General features: G+C 34.8%; 3 protein-coding genes across 4 annotated transcripts; 1 reads left to right on the top strand and 2 right to left on the bottom strand.

The window, feature by feature from the left end:
• Positions 1 to 305: 305 nt before the first annotated feature.
• Positions 306 to 2,750, bottom strand: LOC141721266 (large ribosomal subunit protein eL8y-like). The gene is made up of 7 exons (XM_074524095.1): positions 2,643 to 2,750; positions 2,510 to 2,557; positions 2,214 to 2,415; positions 1,178 to 1,347; positions 959 to 1,087; positions 776 to 868; positions 306 to 684 (listed from the first exon to the last, which is right to left on the bottom strand). The coding sequence occupies exons 1-7, from the start codon at positions 2,643 to 2,645 to the stop codon at positions 553 to 555; spliced, it is 777 nt and encodes a 258-aa protein (XP_074380196.1). The 5' UTR covers positions 2,646 to 2,750; the 3' UTR covers positions 306 to 552.
• A 1,461-nt stretch (positions 2,751 to 4,211) lies between these two features.
• On the bottom strand, positions 4,212 to 6,181 carry LOC141721265 (large ribosomal subunit protein uL2). Its single transcript, XM_074524094.1, has 2 exons — positions 5,692 to 6,181; positions 4,212 to 4,696 (listed from the first exon to the last, which is right to left on the bottom strand). The coding sequence occupies exons 1-2, from the start codon at positions 6,129 to 6,131 to the stop codon at positions 4,354 to 4,356; spliced, it is 783 nt and encodes a 260-aa protein (XP_074380195.1). The 5' UTR covers positions 6,132 to 6,181; the 3' UTR covers positions 4,212 to 4,353.
• A 1,109-nt stretch (positions 6,182 to 7,290) lies between these two features.
• LOC141721264 (putative beta-glucosidase 41) lies at positions 7,291 to 11,270 on the top strand. 2 transcript variants are annotated; one of them, XM_074524092.1, is made up of 14 exons: positions 7,291 to 8,004; positions 8,093 to 8,159; positions 8,273 to 8,331; positions 8,811 to 8,886; positions 8,975 to 9,046; positions 9,140 to 9,227; positions 9,314 to 9,441; positions 9,541 to 9,569; positions 9,900 to 10,015; positions 10,093 to 10,316; positions 10,401 to 10,432; positions 10,526 to 10,628; positions 10,712 to 10,820; positions 10,904 to 11,270. In XM_074524092.1, the coding sequence occupies exons 1-14, from the start codon at positions 7,882 to 7,884 to the stop codon at positions 11,103 to 11,105; spliced, it is 1,428 nt and encodes a 475-aa protein (XP_074380193.1). In that variant the 5' UTR covers positions 7,291 to 7,881; the 3' UTR covers positions 11,106 to 11,270. The 2 variants fall into 2 exon arrangements, with proteins under 2 accessions (XP_074380193.1, XP_074380192.1); XM_074524091.1 differs by having other exon boundaries at positions 7,296 to 8,004; positions 9,314 to 9,569.
• Positions 11,271 to 16,204: the final 4,934 nt, after the last annotated feature.

Raw genomic sequence — 16,204 nt, 5'->3', positions numbered from 1 at the left:
TTTTAAGTTATTAATTTTAATTAATTTTAATATTATTTTAATTATCATTTTAATAAATTTTAGTTCATTAAATTATTTTTGTATTAAACATATACATTTGATTGCTTAAATAAAATTAAAATACTATAAATAAAATTGATTCCTCATACCCACCTCTCCCCTTGGGTATATCAAAAACTCATACCTTGGGGTTATGAGGAATGGGTTTGGTGGAAAAAAATTCTGAACAAACATCAAGTATGGGGTTGAAATGAACGAAACCCAGAATGCCTCCAACCAAACGACCGCTAAAGTTACTCTTATCATTCTCTGTGAATTTCAACATCTAGCCTTGCATTGCAAAACTAATAGATAACATATCCCCAAAGCAGGATTCTTCACAAGTTCAAGGAACAAGCTCCAACAAACCAAATATAGATCAGTTTTTGACGAAGACAATCATTCATTTAAGTCTAACAAAAATGTAACATAAGAATATCCTGACTTGCCCGAATGCCTCAGGAAATATGATATCTTACAGAAACATAACCATAAGTAATTTGACCAAAGCATCTAATTCATCCTCTGAGCAGCTTCCTTGGCAAGGATCCTCTCCTTGGCTCTTGTTTTGGCTTGTGATTTCGAACCCATGATACCTCCTCCCCACTTCTTACGGTACTCTTCGTATTTATCATTAAAGTTTGCCTGCAACAACAAAAAAATGACCGTTAGCTTCTGTATACATTAAACCTCAAATAATAATCCTGTGTGTTCAACTCATTCATTATGTACATACCTTGATAGCTTCCAATATTTTACTAAATTCCATCTTGTCCTCATTTTTAACAGTGGTCAGGCACAATACAGATGCAGTTTTCTTGTGCACAATCTGGAAACAATATTAAAATTCAGTTCTGAAGCTGTTTTCACAATGAACCTTTCTAATAAAAGATGAAAGAAATTGCCACAGGGCACTTACAGTTCCTAATCGTGCTTTGCCCTTGACAATGCAGTATGGAATTTCCATCTTCCTGCATAGCGCAGGAAGCCAGACAACCAATTCAATGGGATCAACATCATGAGCAATAACTACTAATTGTGCTTTATTCTGCAAAATCACATAAACAGCTGTCAAAAGGAGAATAGCTTAAAGTAGATATGCGATAAATAGGCAACCAACAAACGTGTGGAAGAAAACCTGCTCAATAAGATAGGTGACATGGTTAAGCCCATACTTCACAACAATTGGCTTTTTAGACTCAATTGTCTTTCCTTCAGTCTCAGCCTGAGCTTTTTTCAGAAGGCGTTCTTTCTTTGCAGCCTTATCTTCTGGCCGATACTTGAGAAGCATCTTGAACAGGTTTGTTGCTGCATTTTAACAGAAGTCATACAGCTATACACTGTGGATGCAAGCCTACTTAATAATACTTAATACGGAAGCTATAGCCTAAAAGAAATACAATCCCAATCAAGGAAAAGGCTTTAGTGCTTGAACTCTGTAAACTGAGTTCTCTATAAGGAAATGCAGGCCTTTGCCCCATTTCAAAAATAAATAATGTTTAACAAAGAATCTCATAGATTATAAAAACTGAACATTGTGCCAAACATAGAAATTGCTTCTAAGAATATGGAGATTCTTCAGGAAGCTGTTTCAGTCTCTTCATACCCTTTACTCCTTAAGGTTTCTCTCTACTAAAATATCCACATTGACTGACCAACAAAGCTACATATTAAATAAGATTTCTGTCTTAGTGTACTGAATTGACTCTTAGAATGGCTAATTCGTGCCTTCATCTACAACTACTTCACTCAAACACAGTTCAACCTGAATCCTCTTGTATACAATTTTACACTTCAAATAAGGTTTTCAAATGAACTTAAAAGTTTTTACATAAAAAGAGCATAACAATACTTTAATCTCATCAAGACTTAATACTCTATTAACAGGAAAATAATTTCACCATTTCATATTTATCCAGAATGAAATGCATTGAACTAAGCAACATCTAGCATGAGCCACAGACTAAATTATAGATAAGGATCATACAAACAAGAGTACAACTTACAAGAAATTCGAACAGGCTAACAAATTTCATTTTTCTACTTAAATAATTAAACAACATGACTAACATATACAATAATCAGCCACTAGGTACAAAAATGTAAAGGTCGATTACATCCTGCAATAGAATCCTTCAAGTAAGAAACAATTTTAAGCTACATTGATAACTGACCGAGATTCTTGTCCAGGGTCTTAGTGAACTGATTCAAAGCAGGTGGGACCTTCAATCGCTGCTTAAGAATCATCCTCTTGCGCTGAATTTGAACCACCTTTGGCCATCTTACAAACCTATGCATATCCCTCTTAGGTGGAATTGCACCTCCTATGCCAAACTGCTTAGGACGCTTCTCGAACAACGGATTCATAACCTTATCCTACAAAATACCCCCAATACATTTTAAATTTTCTTCTAAACACAGTCAATTCACAATTCATACCAATTGCATCAAAAAAACATAAAACTCATACCGCTTTCTTCTTCGCGGCTACCGGAAGCTTTACACCTTTCTTTGGAGCCTACAAATTCATAGGATATGGAAATACAATAAAATACATGAAAATGAAGAATGCCAATTGATAGATATGGAAAGAAAAGGCTCACCATAGGAGACGAAAATGGTTGAAGCTCTGTGAAATTAGGGTTTTACAACGGCGGGGACACTGAGAGATTATTTATAACCGAAAAAATTACAAAAATACCACTTTTTTTGAAGTGGGCGACAAGAATATCATCAGCCAAAAATACCACTATAATACGCATTTTTAAGTTATGTATTACTAATAAGCATTTAACAAACGAGTAATTTGTATAAAAAAATGTTTAAAAAAAAATATATAAAAGAAATACGCATTTGGAAAATGCGTCTCACCCTTCGACTTTTGGTGATACGCATTTTAGAAATGCGTGACTTTTGTTTTGTTTCTGTTTTTTTTCTTTTTTTTTTATTTTTTTTACCTAATACACATTTCTCAAATGCGTATTAGATGGATATTTTTGGTCATATACTTGAAAATGTGATATTATTGTTACAATTTTTTTAAAAAATGTATTTTTGGTCATCGCTCTTTATAACCCTAGACTTTAGAGAGCACGAAAAGAAAATACTCCTGTTTTTTGCGTTTTTTTGGGCGTTCTTAAACTTCTCCATTTTAACTATTAATTTCCAGTTAATTTTCGTGATCGATCCGATTTAAAATTTAATATAATCTCTACGTATTTTTCTTTGATTCTTGATAGACATATTGAAAATAAACTTTTTCTATAATAAAATAAAATTTTAATTAAATTTAGATAACTATAAATTATATAATATGATAAATATATATATTAGCTTATAAATTACTAAATTACTAACAAAATAAGATATTCAAATTAAATAAAATTTGAAATATAAAAATGCATCCGACTTTTTCTCGGATTAATTCCCGATTTTTTAATTAACCCTAAATCGGTATTTTGACCAATCTCTTCCGATTACCGATTTTTACAACAGTATTTACGACTAAAAAAAACTTTTGTTATTAATGAAAAACATGGGTCTTAAAGTTGTTTTAATTAACAATTTTTATAAACCTGCCACAATAATAGCATAGGTTTTACGCTATAATAATATATATTTTTTGTTAAAATTTACACTATAATAATTAGATGGTATATTTTTTATTTTCATATATGTTTCTCTATGCATTTCATACTATATTTTTGTATTTTGTGTAACTAATATTATTTTCAAACACCGATATTAAATTAATTCGGTATTTGACATTTGTGTGTCAAATATTATTTAACGCTAATCCAACATTCAGGCTTTAAAAACACTTCTGCCATAAATAAAGTTTTAAAAACACTTCTGCCATCTGAAGGTGACCTGGATTAAAGACAGCTGCAGCACAGTCTTGAAGTCTTGAACAGTCCCAAACTTATGTACAAAAGTACAAGCTCTAACAAATTTAACCACAAAAGAAAAACTTATGTACAACCTTCTTGACAATCAATCTCTAGCACATTTGTTTACAAGTGCAATGATCATTTGTAAACACTGAATCATACTCGATCAATATAAGAAATTATTAAGGGGCAGTGAAACCATCTATCAAGAGAAGTAGCACCAAGCGACCAACATCGCAATAAAGTAATAAACAGAAAAAACTTCCTTCTAACTTCTAAGCATACTTATAAAGTCGTGATATATAAAACCAACTTTAAAACTCCAATCCACAACATAAAGTAGCAAAAACTTAAACGGCACATTCCTAGTGAGCGAACAAATTAAGTCAAAGCAGTATATCAATTTGATAGGAAAACACAAAAACTATGCTTTATCAGCTTTAGAGGCAGTAGCAGCAGCTTGCCCACGGAGCCGACCAGTCCTCCTAGCTGCAATGAGACCAACTTTCTGCCCAGGTGGTGCATCACGACGAACAGTACTGGCATGACCAATATGTTGGTGGTTACCACCACCATGAGGATGCTCAACGGGATTCATAGCAACACCACGAACCTTGGGCCAGCAGTTACGTTTCACACGATACTTGTGATAAGCATTTCCAGCCTTAAGCATAGGCTTCTCAGTTCTTCCTCCACCAGCAACCTGGCCAATCATAGCACGACAACCACTAGGAACAATTTTCTTGGAACCAGATGGAAGCTTGATCCTATTATAAGCAAACCAAAGGAACACAATCAGAATTTCTGAATTGTGAAACTTGCATGAAATTACAAATGTTGAAATTCAACAAGAAAACTTTCATGCTAAAGTATTGTTGTCAGCAAGATGAACTTGTTTCGCTTTTACCATATGGGAACAAAAAAACAAATCAACTAGCAGGATAGCAGCAAAAAAATTAATTGATAGGACATGGAATGTCTTTATTAAAATGATCAACATCCACTCATCCAGATAAATAGTGTGGCTGGGATATTTAACAAACTACATATATTTCGACAATAACAAGCTCTGTCTTATTTTCAAATGAAGAAATGCAAAACTATGACCGGAGACTGGATAACAACAGATACTTCACCAGTTCTCTGCAAACAATAGTTACATAGCAACTTAATATCTGATTATGTTTGTTTCTTGACTACCGAGGCACATAAATGCCCCTCTAGCTCACACAACCCTCTAGTCTGCACAAACCCAATTGCTTGCTAAGAACAATATAATTTTCCAATAAAAATAACTGCAAACCCACAAATGAACATAATATTTACATATTGACTAGAAGGATCACGGTTTCTAATTCCTAAAAAGAAGCCCACAGAAGGGTAAAAATTTGAGTGACAAGTGCATGAGATGTCTTTTAAATTGAAGCTTATTCAAAGATATAACATGTTTATATAGTAAATGACTGCATAGAATTAACATTACACTAGTTCTACCCTGAGTAATGTAACAACAAAAAATTCCAATAAGCGCCTAATTATCATAATGCAAATACTTAAACATTTCTCAGAAAGACAACAGTAACATTGCATCATACTTTTCTCGGCATATCACAACAAAACACACTAAGCTTTAAATAGCACAAACCATCCACATTTCCAATAATTAGCACAATTTCTAGCAATATCACCTAAAATAACAATCCTAATACAAAAACCAACATAACATTAGCTTAAACAACTAAACAATACAAAATTATCATACCTGGAGGTTCCGTTATCGGGATTATGACTAATAACAATAGCGTAATCTCCAGAAGCTCTAGCAAGAGTACCGCGATCACCGACGTGATGCTCAACATTACAAACAACAGCACCCTCAGGAATAGACCTCAAAGGCAACACATTACCAACCATAAGATTAGCCTTCTTTCCACAAAATATGAACTGACCAGTATACATACCCTCCGCAGCTACAAACAGCTCCTTCTGATGCTTGTAACGGAACGGGTGTCTGAAAGTGACCCGAGCAAGCGGAGCTCCACGACCCGGGTCATGGATTATCTCGGTAACCACCCCTTTCAAGTAACCGTTTCGCTCACCGAAATCGAGGCTCCGGAATCGAGCGGGTCCTTTGCGGTGGTGAGTGTGGGACTTGAATACACTACCCGCTCCTTTACGTTGTGCTCTGATAACCCGACCCATTGATTTTGTTGTGTGTATCTCTGCTCTAGGGTTTGGAGAACAGAGGAAATGAGAAGAATGAGATGATTATATATGTGGATTTAGGGTTGTGTTATTGGGCCGATATTTTGTGCCGATATTTTGTGTTTGGGTTTAGTGTTTGGGCTGTGGATTGGACTACTTTTGTATTGCGGTTGTGTTGTTAGAAATGGTACCACGGATTGCATCTTCAACAAGCTCTTAACTGGAAAAATAAAGAACATTTTCAAAATTAGAGCTCCAAAGAGACTCTTTAAAATCTTAAGAGTCTTATATCTTTGGTCTCTTTTAAGAGCCAACTATCCGCTCTTAACTTATACTCCCTCCGTCCCTCCCAATTGTTATCGTTTTCGGAGAGTATGTGACACACATTTTAAGATGACTAAAAAGTATATTTCTATAACTTTTTTAAAAAAAATTCTTTTTCTGAATAAAAATAGAATGTTTAAACTTTTATTCAGAAAAATAAAAATTTTAAAAAAATTTAAAGAACTATATTTTCTCTTCATCTTAAATTGCGTGTCTGACAGTCTCCCAGGAACGATAACAATTGGGAGGTACAGAAGGAGTATTTTGTTATTAAGTAATTCAACCACCCACTTTCTCTCTCCACTTTGTATTGTATTCCTATTAAATAAAAATATTTTAATATTAAAATATTATTTAAATAGTGGATATAAAAAATGTCGTTGAAGGTGAATGTATATTAAATTGTTAAGAGTCAATATTTTATAATATATTTAAAGAAAATGCTCTAATGTAGTCTGTACAAAAAATTTCATACATTTCATTCTTATCAATTCCATTTGGGGGATTTAGCGGAAAAAAATTATCCGGGGTCTTGGTCCTAATCACGTGGTAATATAATCTTTTTATAAAAAAAATCATGGATAGGATTAACGCCGTGTAAGTTTCAAAAATAGGATTAACATAATAAATCAAGAAAGTCGCGTCGTATTTAAGTTTTTGAATTTAGGATTTTTGTTATACATGAATTAACTTATCTTGAACATATTTAATTTGAAATTTTTCGAAGTCATTTGTTATTATTTTTTTTACATTTATCGTTAATCCAACTCGGGAGCACGATCTAGCGGGGATATTTTCCCACAATTAAAAAAAAAACTATTCATCCAATGATTTTGCATTAGAGTCCAAACAATCCACTTCACCGACTTGAGCAGAGCATGTTTGTTTATTCCTTACTCCACCAAGTAAAATAATTATTTTTAAGTAAAGAAGGCAGTCGACAAAAACGGGGCTGCTATTTACTAAGAATGTTATAATACACCCTATTCTTATTTTAATTAATTGATTGAAGTTTGCAACTGCTTTTCTCAACCTATGTCACCACAAGGAGCTCAAATTGCAGCTCTTCATCCTGCCCCTTCTTAGAAAAGTTTTATGTTATGAATCTGTATAATTTTATATGATATATAACAGCGCGTGCAATATAGTTATAAAAGTTCTCATATAGACAATACCAGTTCTGAAAAATATCAGTTCTGTTTGCTATGACTAGTGAATATATATCTTGTACGTATCTTTTTGGTGCATTAACACGCGCGTTCACGCAACAAGAAGCGATCCTGCCCCCGCATCTTTAGTTGGAGTGCAAGCTAAATTTTGTGCAACATATATATAAATCTATCATTCTCTATATAATATTGAATTGTAATATATACAGACATATTTGCAGTTTTGCATTGAGTTGGTTTTTGTAGTAGAAGTTATGTCGGACAAGTTGTTAATGTTGTTAGTGTTGTTGGCATGTCTTGTTTGGAATTCTGAGTCCATCAGCCGAGCCCATTTTCCCCAAGGCTTTATCTTTGGTACTGCTTCTTCTGCTTATCAGGTATCTTCATTTCCATGCCTTTCATTTTTAACTTATAATTTGATGCTCATTTGGTTATGTCAAATGGTTTATGTGTGTGTATTATTAGTTTGAAGGTGCTGTGAATGAAGGAAACAAGGGTGCTAACATTTGGGATACCTTTGCAAGCCGGACAGGTACTAACTTAAAACATCGAAAATTATATAACTATCCGAAGGCTTAAGGAGAGAAATTGGTAGAGTAAGTATAGTGTATATCAGGTTGTGCTTGACATGGATTGTTTGTTCAGGCAAGATTTTGGACTTCAGCAATGCAAACACGGCAGTGGATCATTATCATCGCTTTAAGGTTAGTTTACACTTTCAATGATGATCTACTTCTTTTATGCTTCATCATTCTCATACTATTTCTTCTTATTTACTTTAGATTATCGTATCATCTTCTTTTCCTTTTCCGCCACATTAATTTACTTTCTAATTCCTACCTTCCTTTGTTACTTCCTTGTTCACATTATTATCACTACAGAATTGAAATCAAGTTATCGGTCAATTTTCAGAATAGATGATAAACCAAAGCTTATAGTGATAAAGTTTTCCGAATGCATTAGATTAGTATGAAGGTAGAAATTTTTGGATAATACCAAAGCTAATGATGTCAAAGAGCATGTCACTGACTTCTTAAAGATAAGAATGGAATAGCTTTAGGTGCTGACAACTAACGTTATATAATACTACTAGTGATATCATACTTTAAGTTAAAGTTGAACTTTCCTTCGTCTCAAACTAACCAAATGGAAATTATAACTTGAATATTAAATTACATTGCAGACGGACATTGACTTGATGAAGGACATGGGAATGGATGCCTACAGATTCTCAATTTCATGGTCAAGAATCTTTCCGAGTAAGCTGAAACTTTGCCGCTATGAAATGGTTTAAGCCTTAGCGATAAGCGGATAACCTGTCTTAACATTACAATTTTGTATATACAGATGGAACAGGAGAACCAAATCCAGATGGATTGAAATACTACAATAACCTATTAGATTATTTACTGGAAAAAGGTCAGTTAGCAAAAAATGCAAATTATACAAAGAACTTTCTTGTTATTAAGTCTGTACAGCGGTTTTGAAGAGTCTGCTGTAGCTTCCTGTCAGGAATTCAGCCTTATGTAACTTTATACCACTGGGATCTTCCACAGATGCTCGAAGATAGATATGAAGGATGGTTAAGTGACCATATTGTGTAAGTGATTTAAACTCCATCCTGTATATATTAGTCATTATAAACCTAAACACTTATTTATACTAAGGCTCGTATTTTGCTTGCAGAAAAGATTTTGAGCATTATGCTTTTACCTGTTTCAAGGCCTTCGGAGATAGAGTGAAATATTGGATCACCTTTAATGAACCTCATAATGCAGCAATGCAAGGTTATGACTCTGGAACTCAGGCTCCCGGTAGGTGTTCAATTCTAGGGCATCTCTTTTGCAAGGCAGGAAAATCGTCCATTGAACCATACGTAGTAGCTCACAATATCCTGCTGTCTCATGCTGCAGCCTACCACAATTACCAGAAAAATTTCAAGGTATCTTATCTCTAACTTACAATGTATTTTTAATTTAGGATCTCCGACATGATTAACTTTCTTCACGGTAACAGACAGAGCAGGGGAATCTAAGTGCCATCCACGTCTAGTTCAAAACAGATTACAAAAACATAGAACAAATTACTAACCACAGTAATTGAGAGCAATGAAAAACATCTAATCCAAAAAAATCCACCCTTGAGGACAGTGAAGTGTGAGAACAGCGGACATATCTGAAATCTGTTCTGTACATGATTTACTCCCGTTGATGGTCTGCTACTTCAAACAATTACTATGCCACAGTAACAAATCTTCAATTTCCCCTTCCAGGAAAGGCAAGGAGGTCTAATCGGGATAGCACTGGATGCCAAATGGTTTGAACCAATATCTGACAGCGACGAAGACAGAGATGCTGCAAGTAGAGCGATGGATTTTGAACTTGGATGGTAATTATTTTATAAAGAACATAATGATATTTCAACTTTAAATATGAATGTCTACTTCAAAGTAACGATTGAATCAGGTTTCTTGATCCACTTCTGCTCGGGAACTATCCCCTTTCAATGCAAAAGCTGGTGGGGGAGCGACTACCTGATATAAGTCCAATTGTCTCTAAATCCCTAATTGGATCCTTGGATTTTGTTGGCATAAATCACTACACCTCATTGTATGCAAAGAATGATAAAACTCGAGTTCGCAAATTCATATTGCAAGATGCTTCATCAGATAGTGTTGTGATTACTACATGTAAGATGCCAAAACACTCTTGATTTCCTATATCTCTATGATATATCTAAACCTCATTAATTTTCCTTTTGTATGTGATTGTAGCATCTAGACATGGAGTTCCTATCGGAGAAAAAGTATGTTTCCAGACATCATATGAGAACTGGAACATAATATGAGAACCACGAAATAGATCAACTAACAAATCGTGGATTCTCCCTTGTCTGCAGGCTGCTTCTAGCTGGTTGCACATTGTTCCTTGGGGCATACGGAAATTAGCACGATATATAAAAGATAAATATGGAAATCCACCAGTGTTCATTACTGAAAATGGTGAGAACATACTTTCAAAGCAGAAACTTATTTTTATTCGCTGTAATTGATACCCTATAACATATTGAATTCATTTGCTGCAGGTATGGATGATCCAAATAGACACCACATATCTTTAAACAAGGCATTAAGCGATGACAAGAGGATAAGTTATCATAACTATTATCTCTCAAACCTATCAGTTGCAATAAGGTACTAGCATATATAAACCTGGCTTCTTAATGATCAAACTTGAGATCTGCATAAACATAAAATTTCATACGAATTTAATGCAGGGAAGATGAATGCGATGTGCGAGGCTATTTTGTATGGTCTTTGCTTGACAACTGGGAATGGAACTACGGATACACCAAGAGATTTGGATTATATTACGTGGACTATCAAAATAATCTTACAAGGATTCCTAAATCTTCTGTAAAGTGGTTCGTAAATTTGCTGCGATCAGAAAGTGAGGTGAACTACCACCAAAGCTCGTGACTCGGCCCATTGAAGATCATGTAATGTTGTGTTGTCAATAAATAAGTGTAAAGGAAGTTCGAATAGATTATTTTGCAGAGGTAAAAGGTTTTCCATGAAGAAATGGAATATACATGATGTGTTAGAATATTTTATAACAAGCAGCAATAATATATTGGATTCAAATCAGAATTTAAGAAGATGCAATCATAACCAATTAACAAAATAAATCACGAAGTTCAAACAAATTTGATAATTAGAAACAATATTAAATAATAATGAGAAAGAAAAATTATCTATATTATAATTTTAATATTGTATAACATTTGAGTCGTCAAATCTCAAAAAAGAAACGACTATTCTTGAAGAAATATATGTCCCACCTATATTGTGTTGGGATATAGTGAATTCATTTTCAGGATAATACAACAACAGAGCAATCCATCGACCGACCCTCAATTCGCACGAAAAATCTATATATATGTATGTATATTTGGGAGAGAGAAAAGGAGAGGTTAGCTAGGGTTCTTGTTCTTTCTGTTTTTTTCTTCTTTTTTTCTTTATCCAGAAAACTATATATTATCATATATATATATATATATATTAGAGCCTAATTATTATTATTTACATAATAATAATCCTTACTCTTATTTATATATTAATATAAATATATGTCTATTTAGGTCGAGCCTTCTGTTTGTATCAAGACTTTGAGGCAGAATCTCAAACCCTTGATCCTGACTTAAACAATACACGACACATTTACTCCATACAAAAAAATATTTGTGTACTTATTTCTCCGTGGATTACGCTAAAAAAATTACTTAGATCCATATTCGAAATTTTCAAAAATTACGTATTAAAGCCCCAAACTTCCAATTTTTTAACATTCCCCCACAAATTCATACGGAAATACATATCAGAGTTTAACATGACACATTTTTTCGGAGTTGGTACTCTTCTGAGTTTGAACCCTTCTAAATCCTCTACGTCGATGGTTACCGGATATAGATGGAGTATTACACCTTGAATCTCCATTTATTTTGTGTAACGACACCCCATATAGTGATGATCAACGACTTTGAGACGTTATTAGTCTTCTTTCGATCCTATTCATCGAATGCTTCAAGAAATAATCCTTTTTTTTAATTGCAATGTCACAATTACATTCGCTTAGTTTGGCATCTTTGGAGATGAACTGCTACCATATCGTCATAAAGACTTGACCCCATTCAGAGTTTTTTAACTCATGTTATACTTGCAGTGATAGTACCTTAAAGGTTTACAGGGGAAAGACTTCATATTCATAAGTATCAATCTATAATTAAGGTACATGCGACTCACCTTTACGACTTGTTATTACCACATTGAATACACTTCGAGGGATCTCCTCTTAGGTGTATTGGGTTCCCGCCATTGATGAATCATGTAGGGCTAACAGCCCCATCCCCAACCTAGATTTATGGACTACAACATGCTCAAGTCATTTAGTTAAAGGATCAGCTATATTATCTTGAGTACCAATGAACTTAATAGCAACGACTTTATCAGACATTATACCCCTTATAGACTTTATTCTAACTTGGATGTGTCTTTTAGTTTTCGCGTTATACTTAACACTTCTAATTTTTTCGATAGTTGCATGACTATCACAATGAACGGAAATAATAGAAAGAGGTATGCTTACTACATGTAACACTAACATAAGTCCATGAAACCAGATTTCTTAGCTACCCAACTTGCATCACTGTACTCCTCAAGTACACCCGAAAATTTTTGGTAATAAAAACCAAGGGAAATAGTTTCCTTAAGATATCTAAGAACTCTATCCAGTACCTCCCAATGAGTCTTGTTTAGACAACTCGTGTATCTCACCAACTTAGACACAAAATAAGAGATATCAGTTGATTAAGTCAACTCGATCCCAAGAATCATACTACCTTCACCCATGTCCTTTATTTCAAAGTTCTTTTTTAAGAAACTTTTTGTCTCATTAATAATATTAATATTGGTTCCAAAGAACAAAATATTATCCACATACAAGCACAACACAATACTTTCACTGCCTCTAACTTTATAGTGGACACACTTGTCACTTTCATTAACTAAAAAATTGAAAAATAAAACAGTTTCATCCGAATTTTTGTGCCAGCCTACAAGAGCTTATTGTAGGCCATAAATGGACTTGACCAACTTACATTATTTCCTTTCGTTACTAGAAGTAACAAATCCCTCAGGCTAATCCATATAAATCTCTTTTTGAAGGTCACCATGAAAAAAAACTGTCTTTGCATCCATCTGATGGATGATACCAGGTACGGATGCCAATGTTATAAGAATTCAGATTGTAGTCATTCTAGAAACAGGAAAATATGTATCAAAGTAATCAATGTCTTTTCTTTGCCTAAATCCCTTAGTTATAAGCCTGACCTTATACTTACCTATTGATCCATCCAGGTTCAACTTCCTCTTGAAGATTCACTTACATTCCATAGTTGAACACCTAGGAGGAAGATCAACTAACTCTCATGTGTCATTAGAAATAATATATTTCATCTCATTTTTCAAAATACCTTTCCAATTCCTTGATTCAGAAGAATCCATGACCTGACGAAAAGTTAATAGTTCGTCCTCGACATTGTAAGTGATCAAATCACTTCCAAAGTCCCTAACAACCTTTGCGCGTTTACTCCTTTTAGGTTCCTCTATTTCACTAGGAGTAGAACTACTAGCTTGATCCACCCCCACATTTGTCAGCATTTCCACATGATCAAGAATGGAACTCGATGTGTGAGTGGGATCATCATTAAAAATACTTTGAGGAATGTATTCCTTCATAGGAAACGCTTCCTCAAATAAGGTTGCATCATGAAATTCAACTATAGAATTTACCACAATACAATCTATGTCAGATTTTATTACTAAAAATCTCATAGCAGTTGTGGAATCACTATAACCTAGAAAGATAGTATCAACAATCTTTGGTCCTAGTTTCTTCCTCTTGTCTTCAAGGATAAGTACATTTTCAAGGCAATCCCACACTCGAAGATATTTCAAACTAGTTTTATTACTATTTCATAACTCATAAGGGGTCTTTTCCATATGTTTCAAAGGGATTCTATTTAGAATATGACAAGCGATATTCAGAGCCTCTCTCCACGTGTACTTAGACAACCCGGAGTTAATCAGAATACTATTGATCATATCTAAAAAGGTTATATTCTTTTGTTCTGCCTTTCCATTAGACTCAGGTGTGTATGATGGAATAACCACATGAACTATACCATTGCTTCTGAAAAATTTGTCAAATGAAGTACTCGTAATGCTTACCACCTCTATCGGATCTCAAATATTTAAATACTTTACCAGTTTGTATTTCAGTTTCATTCTTATACATAATGAACTCATCAAGTGCTTCATCCTTATGTTTAAGCAAATAAACATAACAATATCTACTACAATCATTAATAAAGATAATAAAATATCGTATATTATCTTTAGTCAACAAGCCATTAAATTCACATATGTCAGTATAACTAAATCTAATATTTCAGAATCTTTTACAACATTATGAAAAGTTTTTCTTATTGATTTAGAAGAGACACATACTTGACACTTAGACTTTTAATCAATAACATGCTTTGGGATCAACTCTAAATTTCATCATGTTCTTTAGAGCATCAAAATTTAAATGACCAAGACGAGAGTGCCACAAATCAAGTGATTCAACGCAATTAATAGAAAAGGTGAGTCAGTTTAACTTACATTACCCGGGGTCTATATAACCCAACCCATGTGTTAATTTTTTTTCTCAATTTTAAAGTTTTACCCCAAAAACAAAAATGCAAATCAAAATACAGCAAAAAGCAATATATTAAGCAAACTCCGGGGAAAACTAACCCCGGAAAAAAATCACCAAACAAGTTCAAATTTTACAAGCCAAAGGCTCAGTTCAGAAAATAACAAAATACTTGAAATAAAATTGCAAGGCACTAAGGCCATTTATTGTTATTGTTGATTTTCTTGGGTCTCGGGAGGAGGAGGAGTCTGCTCGGGCTGATCTTGAGGCAAAGAAGGCTGCGTGGCAAGTGGCTGCTCGGGGAGGGCCGAATCAGAATTGGAAGCACCTTGGGCCCTTTCAGATGCGACAATTGCATTAGTTTCGTCCTATGGCTTGTATTCCTCTTCAAAATAGCGCTCAAGGAACCCATCAATAGCACCCCTGGGGACTTTAGCCAAATAGAGGGAGACAACTTTCCAGCAAATATGGATCTTCTCGACCACTTTGTCATTGAGCTCTGTATAATAGGCCGGAGTACCCCGAAAACCCGCAATGACGTCCTCGGGCTTTGGCTGAGAAACCAACTCCTCCCTGAGCTTTTTGTTTTCATCAACAACCTTCTTCATCCGGGCCTCGGTTTGATTCAGAGTCTGCCAGACTCCATCGACGATCTGCTTATAAGCAACATTCTCCTTGACTTTCAGCTTCTTAAGCTCCCCTTCTTAAGCTCCCTGTTAGCATTCTCCAGATCCGTCTTCTCCACCTCCCCGACATCAGCTTTTGCCTTCAAAGACCGGGTTTAGCCACGAGCCCGATGACTTTAGAATTCGAATGCAACAGAAAGTAACAATTCCAGTGACAAGTTAAGGCACAAGAAACACAAGTACAAATCAAAATACTTACAGCAGTGATATCCTCCTGGAGTCTAGAAAAAAAATCATCTAGGGGCTCCCCCCGTTACTGCCTCCTTTCAGCATTTGTGGCGTAATTCTTAAACAACTCCCTCCTCCTCGTCTCCGGAGTGAAGCTATCCAAAAGAGCCTTTAGAGTCTCGGGCGTGTCCGGGGCAAGCTCCATAGCAAACTTCTTAGAGGCTCGGCCCTCCGGGACCTCAACATCAGTAACCCCAAGAACAAGACTCTTCCTTTTTATGGGCTCCTTTTCAATCTCCTTCTCAAAGACAACAACCTCCCCGGGGACCACAACCTCCTCCACCCGTTCACTAGGACCAGTTGAACCAACATCGTTCACCAAGGGCTCTGACCCGGAAGCAACATCAACAACTTTTTTTATTTTTCCCAACCTTAAGGTTGTTCAAACCTCCGATCTTACTGCATTT

This window comes from Apium graveolens, chromosome 4, assembly GCF_009905375.1.
Source record: "Apium graveolens cultivar Ventura chromosome 4, ASM990537v1, whole genome shotgun sequence".
NCBI classification, from domain to species: Eukaryota; Viridiplantae; Streptophyta; class Magnoliopsida; order Apiales; family Apiaceae; genus Apium; species Apium graveolens.
The sequence above is the reverse complement of the archived record's forward strand: the minus strand, read 5'-3'. Positions and strand labels throughout refer to the sequence as shown.

What these genes read in the sequence shown, in the direction of transcription:
- LOC141721266 (XM_074524095.1), bottom strand. An exon ending in TAGCCGCGAAGAAGAAAGCG is followed by an intron (nt 2,416 to 2,509) that starts GTATGAGTTTTA and finishes GGTATTTTGTAG; the next exon opens with GATAAGGTTATGAATCCGTT. An exon ending in AAATATTGGAAGCTATCAAG is followed by an intron (nt 685 to 775) that starts GTATGTACATAA and finishes TTGTTGTTGCAG; the next exon opens with GCAAACTTTAATGATAAATA.
- LOC141721265 (XM_074524094.1), bottom strand. Translation starts at nt 6,131, where the DNA reads ATGGGTCGGGTTATCAGAGCACAACGTAAAGGAGCGGGTAGTGTATTC. An exon ending in CCCGATAACGGAACCTCCAG is followed by an intron (nt 4,697 to 5,691) that starts GTATGATAATTT and finishes TGCTTATAATAG; the next exon opens with GATCAAGCTTCCATCTGGTT.
- LOC141721264 (XM_074524091.1), top strand. Translation starts at nt 7,882, where the DNA reads ATGTCGGACAAGTTGTTAATGTTGTTAGTGTTGTTGGCATGTCTTGTT. An exon ending in ATGGATTTTGAACTTGGATG is followed by an intron (nt 10,016 to 10,092) that starts GTAATTATTTTA and finishes CGATTGAATCAG; the next exon opens with GTTTCTTGATCCACTTCTGC. An exon ending in GAGTTCCTATCGGAGAAAAA is followed by an intron (nt 10,433 to 10,525) that starts GTATGTTTCCAG and finishes CCTTGTCTGCAG; the next exon opens with GCTGCTTCTAGCTGGTTGCA.